We start from the raw sequence: 9,184 nt of genomic DNA, 5'->3' as shown, positions 1-9,184 counted from the left end.
GTAAACAAACCAGGCGAAGGTAAGTTTTGTAAACAAAGTGTACACGTCTGGTTTGTGTACAAGTTACATTGTGTACAGGTTGTCTCTACATTGATACGGTAGAATTAATAAAGAACACTCCCATTCTCATGTAACATCATTTTGAGAAGAAATGAAGCTCTGAGTGAAGGCAATGGAAATAAGTCACACTGACTTTTTTGGGTTATCCCAGGTTCTCTACACATATGTTGTTATGTATGATAATCTGTGTAACTGTATTTGTGTATACCTGAATAAACTTACTTACATACATACGAAAGGAATAATTTTCTACAGTTACCCCCAGTAAGACATTTTCTCCTATGTTAGATTAGAGAAAATGTTATTCTTGCCATCACTTGTACAAGTTATCTGGCTCCCACATCTTATATTTATGTTTATTTATTCTATTGTGGGGTGTATTTATCATCTTTTTATGTTATGTATCGTGTTTATTATATAATTTTGAAAAAAATATCATGGATGGATTAATGAAAATGTGTATATTAACGTAATATACAACATTTAATGAGACTCGGTGAGTATTGTTATTATTATTATTATCATTTCTAATATGGCGTCACTTATGCAAGTCGTCTGTTACCACATCTCACATTTATGTTTATTTATTCTACTGTGGGGTGTATTTATCTTATTTATATGTTATGAATCGTGTTTATTATATAATTTTGAAAAAAATATCATAGATGGATTAATGAAAATGTGTATATTAACGTAATATACGACATTTAAATGACTCGATGATTATTATTATCATTACTAATATGACGTCTGGAGACATAAGACACTTACCGATTTTAATGTGTACCTGCATGCCAGCACAGTATGTAAGTTTATTTAGGTACAGGTATACATAAGTATAATTATCAGAGTATATATAAAATATGAAATAACTTATAAAAACATTTGAAATTTTGGAGTTTCCAGACAAAATGGAGAGACTTAGTGCTTACTGAGCTCACGGAGAATGTAAACAAACAGGGTGGGGCACGGTGACCGTATTAGAAAGTCAGGTGGGGGAAGCCGTATAGTGAGTTATGGTCATAATTTGAAATGACCGTATTAGCGGAATGCCGTAAAGTGAAACGCCGTAAAGCGGGGCCCTCCTGTACTAGGTGCCAGGAGTATACAACACTTTTAGTTTGCAACTCGACACAGAGAAACACTTTCTGCCTTAACCTGGCCAGTTACATGCACCTCACCACTTGCCTGCCTCTCACCACCACTGCATGCTCCAGTACAACACTCCACCACCCTCATGCTCCTCACCACCTCAGCCGTGCCTCACACAACTATCACTACTGCTTACCTCCCAAGAATATGAAGGGTATTTCATTCACTGGAAAAAAATAGTCATAAATCCACGATAGAAGCTGTGTGCACACAGTAGATCCCAGCAATTTATTATATGCTAGAAGAAACATACACTGTTACCTGAGATCTTAGAGTTCTAAAGGGCATCCCACTTATCACCTGGATAGAAGGGAAGGCACACAGGAGTATTCGAGATCAGATATATACTTAGAACACTGGCCAAACTGCAGAAGCAGCCAACAAATGCCAAATAATTATTATTATGCTCAGCACCTAACAGAACCAGCCTAATTTGACACCATTTCTAAAAGGGAGTTAGGGGATGAACACATTAACATCTTCATACTCTTGCGCACGCACACATTAATATACATTCATCACAAATTCCAAACTCATGTGGTCAGGCCATTAAACTTTATCACCTTTCTCTGCCTATCTACCATGAATCAAAAGTATGTTGAAATATCTACCCAATACCTTCTCTCCTTATCCTGGCTAGTCCTATGGTCAGCCTAAGAATGTACAGCTAGCCCTTCACTTTCGTGAGCTTCGAACATTCGTGAATGCTCAGTCGCCCAATCATATACAATATTTTACGATGTTTTCATGTGTTTTATGGTTGTTCATGGTTCAGTATTCATGGTTGTTCATGGTTCAAGATTCACAAGGTTCTTGATCCCCTATTTTTTTTTTTTTTATTATCACACTGGCCGATTCCCACCAAGGCAGGGTGGCCCGAAAAAGAAAAACTTTCACCATCATTCACTCCATCACTGTCTTGCCAGAAGGGTGCTTTACACTACAGTTTTTAAACTGCAACATTAACACCCCTCCTTCAGAGTGCAGGCACTGTACTTCCCATCTCCAGGACTCAAGTCCGGCCTGCCGGTTTCCCTGAACCCCTTCATAAATGTTACTTTGCTCACACTCCAACAGCACGTCAAGTATTAAAAACCATTTGTCTCCATTCACTCCTATCAAACACGCTCACGCATGCCTGCTGGAAGTCCAAGCCCCTCGCACACAAAACCTCCTTTACCCCCTCTCTCCAACCTTTCCTAGGCCGACCCCTACCCCGCCTTCCTTCCACTACAGACTGATACACTCTTGAAGTCATTCTGTTTCGCTCCATTCTCTCTACATGTCCGAACCACCTCAACAACCCTTCCTCAGCCCTCTGGACAACATTTTTGGTAATCCCGCACCTCCTCCTAACTTCCGAACTACGAATTCTCTGCATTATATTCACACCACACATTGCCCTCAGACATGACATCTCCACTGTCTCCAGCCTTCTCCTCGCTGCAACTTTCATCACCCATGCTTCACACCCATATAAGAGCATTGGTAAAACTATACTCTCATACATTCCCCTCTTTGCCTCCAAGGACAAAGTTCTTTGTCTCCACAGACTCCTAAGTGCACCACTCACTCTTTTCCCCTGATCAATTCTATGATTCACCTCATCTTTCATAGACCCATCCGCTGACACGTCCACTCCCAAATATCTGAATACATTCACCTCCTCCATACTCTCTCCCTCCAATCTGATATTCAATCTTTCATCACCTAATCTTTTTGTTATCCTCATAACCTTACTCTTTCCTGTATTCACCTTTATTTTTCTTCTTTTGCATACCCTACCAAATTCATCCACCAATCTCTGCAACTTCTCTTCAGAATCTCCCAAGAGCACAGTGTCATCAGCAAAGAGCAGTTGTGATAACTCCCACTTTATGTGTAATTCTTTATCTTTTAACTCCACGCCTCTTGCCAAGACCCTCGCATTTACTTCTCTTACAACCCCATCTATAAATATATTAAACAACCACGGTTACATCACACATCCTTGTCTAAGGCCTACTTTTACTGGGAAATAATTTCCCTCTTTCCTACATACTCTAACTTGAGCCTCACTATCCTCGTAAAAACTCTTCACTGCTTTCAGTAATCTACCTCCTACACCATACACCTGCAACATCTGCCACATTGCCCCCCTATCCACCCTGTCATACACCTTTTCCAAATCCATAAATGCCACAAAGACTTCTAACCCTCACAAATGTGGAGGGCCTCCTGTAACAAAAACGTGAGTGAATACTTGGAAATTATTCTTTCTCGAGTGAACCATGGACATAACAGAAAATTTTTATTCAATGTTTGAATGCTGCAGCAAGGAGGAGGTTGGAGGCAGTGGAGATATCTTGTCTAAAGGCAGTGTGCGGTGTAAATATTGTGCAGAGAATTCATAGTGTGAAAATTAGGAGGTGTGGAGTTACAAATAGTATTATTCAGAGAGCTGAAGAGGGGATATTGAGATGGTTTGGTCATTTAGAGAGGATGGAGCAAAATATAATAACTTGGGGGGGATATATAAATCTGTAGTGGATGGGAGGAAGAGTAGGGGTCGTCCTAGGAAAGGATGGAGGAGGGGGGTGAAAGAAGTTTTGTGTGCAAGGGGCCTGGACATGCAGCAGGCATGTGTGAGTGTGTTAGATAGGAGTGAATGGAGATGAATGGCTTTTGGGACCTGACGAGCTGTTTGATTGTGAGCAGGGTAATATTTTGTGAAGGGATTCAGGGAAACCAGTTAGTCAGACTCAAGTCCTGGAGGTGGGAAGTACAGTGCCTGCACTTTAGTAGAGGGGTTTGGGATATTGGCTGTTTGGAAAGACCTCTAAACTGTCATATCTGGGTACCTCTGGAAAGACCGTGATTATGTGTGAATGATGGTGAAAGTGTTGAATGATAGTGAGTGTTTTTCTTTTTTGGGGCACCCTGCCTCGGTGGGAGACGGCCAGTGTGTTAAAAAAAAAATGTTTGGTAAAGTAATGTGTAACAAACTGAACAGTGTCACAGTAGAAGCAGACTTCATACAGAGGTTTTAAAATTGTTATGACAGCTATTTCATGTTAGTCAAAAGAGGCAGGATTAAGAGCTAGAACTCACTTCCTGCAACTTCATGTAGATAATTACATACACACAGATTATGTACATAGAGATTGGATTGTAACTAAAGATGTTTTGTTGTATCTTCAGATTAAACAAAATAGAAATACAAAAGAATGTGAAAATGAAGAGATGTGTGATGAAGATGGATCAGAAGAGCTAATTGAGGTGAGTACTTTTTGCTAAGACAGAATATCATTACATACTAATTATAAATGTGGCTTGTATTAATATATTAACAGATCTATGCCAGTTTTGATAATCAGGCATCTTTCTTTCCACAGAGGTATAAGAAAGATTATCATCAGCCTTGTATTAGGTCTCCTGTCATAACCCATTCTCAGGAAATAATGAACATACCAGCCATTATGACCTCACAATATGCACATGTTCTGCTTTGTATTTCATGCCTATTATCAGTCAACAATTCCCAGAAATATTGCATGATAATTGTGCTGCTTTACGCATGGGAGTTGACTGTCCTTTCATTCAGACTAACTAGTTATGATACAGTTCTTTCACTTACATCTAAAATATAAATTTTAGATCATATCTATTGTGCTGTCAGTATGCAGCAACAGATGCACTGTAAATAATCTTTATTTTTTATTCCATTTAAAAATATAGCTACAAGCCAAAGTGCATCATATTTAACAATTTGAACGCTTTATGCTGTGTATTAAGAAAATACTTTGAGCATATTTTGAGTGGTCATCCTCAGCCTTAATGGTGGTTTACTAAGTGAGCTCTTGTATGCTATGATTATATATCTAGTTTAAAGCATTAAGTAGCTTTTCAGGCACTTTTGTCAGACTCTTGTACTCTTTTCTAATAAATATATATAAAGAAGAGGAAATATAACTTGATTAGATAAATATATTTAATAAATAACTGCATTGAGAGGTATAGATACTAATAATAATGGAGGCTCTGAATCGAGCTGTTTTGGAAGCAGTTCTGGTTAGCAGGCACAATTATGGCTCAATAGTTAGCTGCTGCTTGTGTTAAGTGTGTCAGTGCTTGAGTGAAAGTTCCATTCAAGAAAGCATTATGGACCTTGTACACTATGGAGGATGACAGTGTTACCTCGTGTGCATTTTTGTGCTTTTTGTGACTAAAAAATTTGTAAAGGTTTATCATTTTTTCAGAACTTTTATTGCATTTAGGATGGTTTTTTGAGATCACTTATTAGTAGGACTGGATATAATTTGTCATGCCAGTAAAATGCTGTGCAAGTACTGTAAACATCAACCTTAATTCTTTTCAAATAATTTACTTATTAACAAGACCTTTCTGCTGTAGAAATACATGTTCTTGATATTACATTTTTGCAGGGGAGTATGTATTATAGTTTTACAGTAAAAGTGTTATCATTTGACATTTTGTATATATTTTTGCTTTCATTTAGCTCTCAGAAGATGATGATGATGTAAGTATGGTAACGAATTGTATATTGTCACTGTAGCTTTCAAATTACTGGTGGTTCTCTTGCATCAGTGTCTTTCCTCCTTGTTTATGTGCACCAGTTTGAACATCTGCACCATGGTAACTTGTGAAATTGTAGTGAAATTGTGCATTGATTTGATTGTTGCATGTATAAGTGGAAGATGGGGTCACTCTCTGAGAGGTAAAACATTTTTTTTTAATTTTAAGAAGTACAGTATAAATAAAAATATTTTGGGTTTATTCAATAAACAGATCACAACAAAGGCATCTTCCAAAGATTAAAAAAAATTGAAAAAAGTAGCATTAAACCTAGTGTGTGTGTGTGTGTGTGTGTGTGTGTGTGTGTGTGTGTGTATATATATATATATATATATATATATATATATATATATTTATTTTATTATCACACCGGCCGATTCCCACCAAGGCAGGGTGGCCCGAAAAAGAAAAACTTTCACCATCATTCACTCCATCACTGTCTTGCCAGAAGGGTGCTTTACACTACAGTTTTTAAACTGCAACATTAACACCCCTCCTTCAGAGTGCAGGCACTGTACTTCCCATCTCCAGGACTCAAGTCCGGCCTGCCGGTTTCCCTGAATCCCTTCATAAATGTTACTTTGCTCACACTCCAACAGCACGTCAAGTATTAAAAACCATTTGTCTCCATTCACTCCTATCAAACACGCTCAAGCATGCCTGCTGGAAGTCCAAGCCCCTCGCACACAAAACCTCCTTTACCCCCTCCCTCCAACCCTTCCTAGGCCGACCCCTACCCCGCCTTCCTTCCACTACAGACTGATACACTCTTGAAGTCATTCTGTTTCGCTCCATTCTCTCTACATGTCCGAACCACCTCAACAACCCTTCCTCAGCCCTCTGGACAACAGTTTTGGTAATCCCGCACCTCCTCCTAACTTCCAAACTACGAATTCTCTGCATTATATTCACACCACACATTGCCCTCAGACATGACATCTCCACTGCCTCCAGCCTTCTCCTCGCTGCAACATTCATCACCCACGCTTCACACCCATATAAGAGCGTTGGTAAAACTATACTCTCATACATTCCCCTCTTTGCCTCCAAGGACAAAGTTCTTTGTCTCCACAGACTCCTAAGTGCACCACTCACTCTTTTTCCCTCATCAATTCTATGATTCACCTCATCTTTCATAGACCCATCCGCCGACACGTCCACTCCCAAATATCTGAATACGTTCACCTCCTCCATACTCTCTCCCTCCAATCTGATATTCAATCTTTCATCACCTAATCTTTTTGTTATCCTCATAACCTTACTCTTTCCTGTATTCACCTTTAATTTTCTTCTTTTGCACACCCTACCAAATTCATCCACCAATCTCTGCAACTTCTCTTCAGAATCTCCCAAGAGCACAGTGTCATCAGCAAAGAGCAGCTGTGACAACTCCCACTTTGTGTGTGATTCTTTATCTTTTAACTCCACGCCTCTTGCCAAGACCCTCGCATTTACTTCTCTTACAACCCCATCTATAAATATATATGTATATATATATTTATATATGTAATATATATATATATATATATATATATATATATATATATATATATATATATATATATGTATATATATATATAATATATATATATATATATATATATATATATATATATATATTTATAGATGGGGTTGTAAGAGAAGTAAATGCGAGGGTCTTGGCAAGAGGCGTGGAGTTAAAAGATAAAGAATCACACACAAAGTGGGAGTTGTCTCATAAACACGCTAAGATAACAGGGATATCTTGCTACTCCTACTTACACTTTGGTCACACTTCACAGACACGCACATGCATATATATATATACATACATCTAGGTTTTTCTCCTTTTTCTAAATAGCTCTTGTTCTTTTTTATTTCTTCTATTGTCCATGGGGAAGTGGAAAAGAATCTTTCCTCCGTAAGCCATGCGTGTCGTATGAGGCGACTAAAATGCCGGGAGCAATGGGCTAGTAACCCCTTCTCCTGTATACAATTACTAAAAAAGAGAAGAAGAAAAACTTTATAAAACTGGGTTGCTTAAATGTGCGTGGATGTAGTGCGGATGACAAGAAACAGATGATTGCTGATGTTATGAATGAAAAGAAGTTGGATGTCCTGGCCCTAAGCGAAACAAAGCTGAAGGGGGTAGGAGAGTTTCAGTGGGGGGAAATAAATGGGATTAAATCTGGAGTATCTGAGAGAGTTAGAGCAAAGGAAGGGGTAGCAGTAATGTTAAATGATCAGTTATGGAAGGAGAAAAGAGAATATGAATGTGTAAATTCAAGAATTATGTGGATTAAAGTCAAGGTTGGATGCGAGAAGTGGGTCATAATAAGCGTGTATGCACCTGGAGAAGAGAGGAATGCAGAGGAGAGAGAGAGATTTTGGGAGATGTTAAGTGAATGTATAGGAGCCTTTGAACCAAGTGAGAGAGTAATTGTGGTAGGGGACTTGAATGCTAAAGTAGGAGAAACTTTTAGAGAGGGTGTGGTAGGTAAGTTTGGGGTGCCAGGTGTAAATGATAATGGGAGCCCTTTGATTGAACTTTGTATAGAAAGGGGTTTAGTTATAGGTAATACATATTTTAAGAAAAAGAGGATAAATAAGTATACACGATATGATGTAGGGCGAAATGACAGTAGTTTGTTGGATTATGTATTGGTAGATAAAAGACTGTTGAGTAGACTTCAGGATGTACATGTTTATAGAGGGGCCACAGATATATCAGATCACTTTCTAGTTGTAGCTACACTGAGAGTAAAAGGTAGATGGGATACAAGGAGAATAGAAGCATCAGGGAAGAGAGAGGTGAAGGTTTATAAACTAAAAGAGGAGGCAGTTAGGGTAAGATATAAACAGCTATTGGAGGATAGATGGGCTAATGAGAGCATAGGCAATGGGGTCGAAGAGGTATGGGGTAGGTTTAAAAATGTAGTGTTAGAGTGTTCAGCAGAAGTTTGTGGTTACAGGAAAGTGGGTGCAGGAGGGAAGAGGAGCGATTGGTGGAATGATGATGTAAAGAGAGTAGTAAGGGAGAAAAAGTTAGCATATGAGAAGTTTTTACAAAGTAGAAGTGATGCAAGGAGGGAAGAGTATATGGAGAAAAAGAGAGAAGTTAAGAGAGTGGTGAAGCAATGTAAAAAGAGAGCAAATGAGAGAGTGGGTGAGATGTTATCAACAAATTTTGTTGAAAATAAGAAAAAGTTTTGGAGTGAGATTAACAAGTTAAGAAAGCCTAGAGAACAAATGGATTTGTCAGTTAAAAATAGGAGAGGAGAGTTATTAAATGGAGAGTTAGAGGTATTGGGAAGATGGAAGGAATATTTTGAGGAATTGTTAAATGTTGATGAAGATAGGGAAGCTGTGATTTCGTGTATAGGGCAAGGAGGAATAACATCTTGTAGGAGTGAGGAAG

At 38.5% G+C, this 9,184-nt stretch overlaps 1 protein-coding gene across 12 annotated transcripts in view; it reads left to right on the top strand.

The window, feature by feature from the left end:
* Positions 1-9,184, top strand: part of LOC128690011 (myoneurin) — an 89,543-nt gene that overhangs the window by 34,043 nt on the left and 46,316 nt on the right. For 11 of the 12 annotated variants that reach the window (XM_070085506.1, XM_070085505.1, XM_070085501.1 and 8 more), the window contains 2 exons: positions 4,393-4,470; positions 5,711-5,731. In XM_070085506.1, the coding sequence (XP_069941607.1) occupies positions 4,393-4,470; positions 5,711-5,731 (99 nt within the window). The remainder of the gene's footprint in view (positions 1-4,392; positions 4,471-5,710; positions 5,732-9,184) is intronic. The other variant, XM_070085498.1, reaches the window with a different exon arrangement.

The sequence above is a fragment of the Cherax quadricarinatus genome, chromosome 16 (genome assembly GCF_038502225.1).
Source record: "Cherax quadricarinatus isolate ZL_2023a chromosome 16, ASM3850222v1, whole genome shotgun sequence".
Classification (NCBI taxonomy): domain Eukaryota; kingdom Metazoa; phylum Arthropoda; class Malacostraca; order Decapoda; family Parastacidae; genus Cherax; species Cherax quadricarinatus.
The sequence above is the reverse complement of the archived record's forward strand: the minus strand, read 5'-3'. Positions and strand labels throughout refer to the sequence as shown.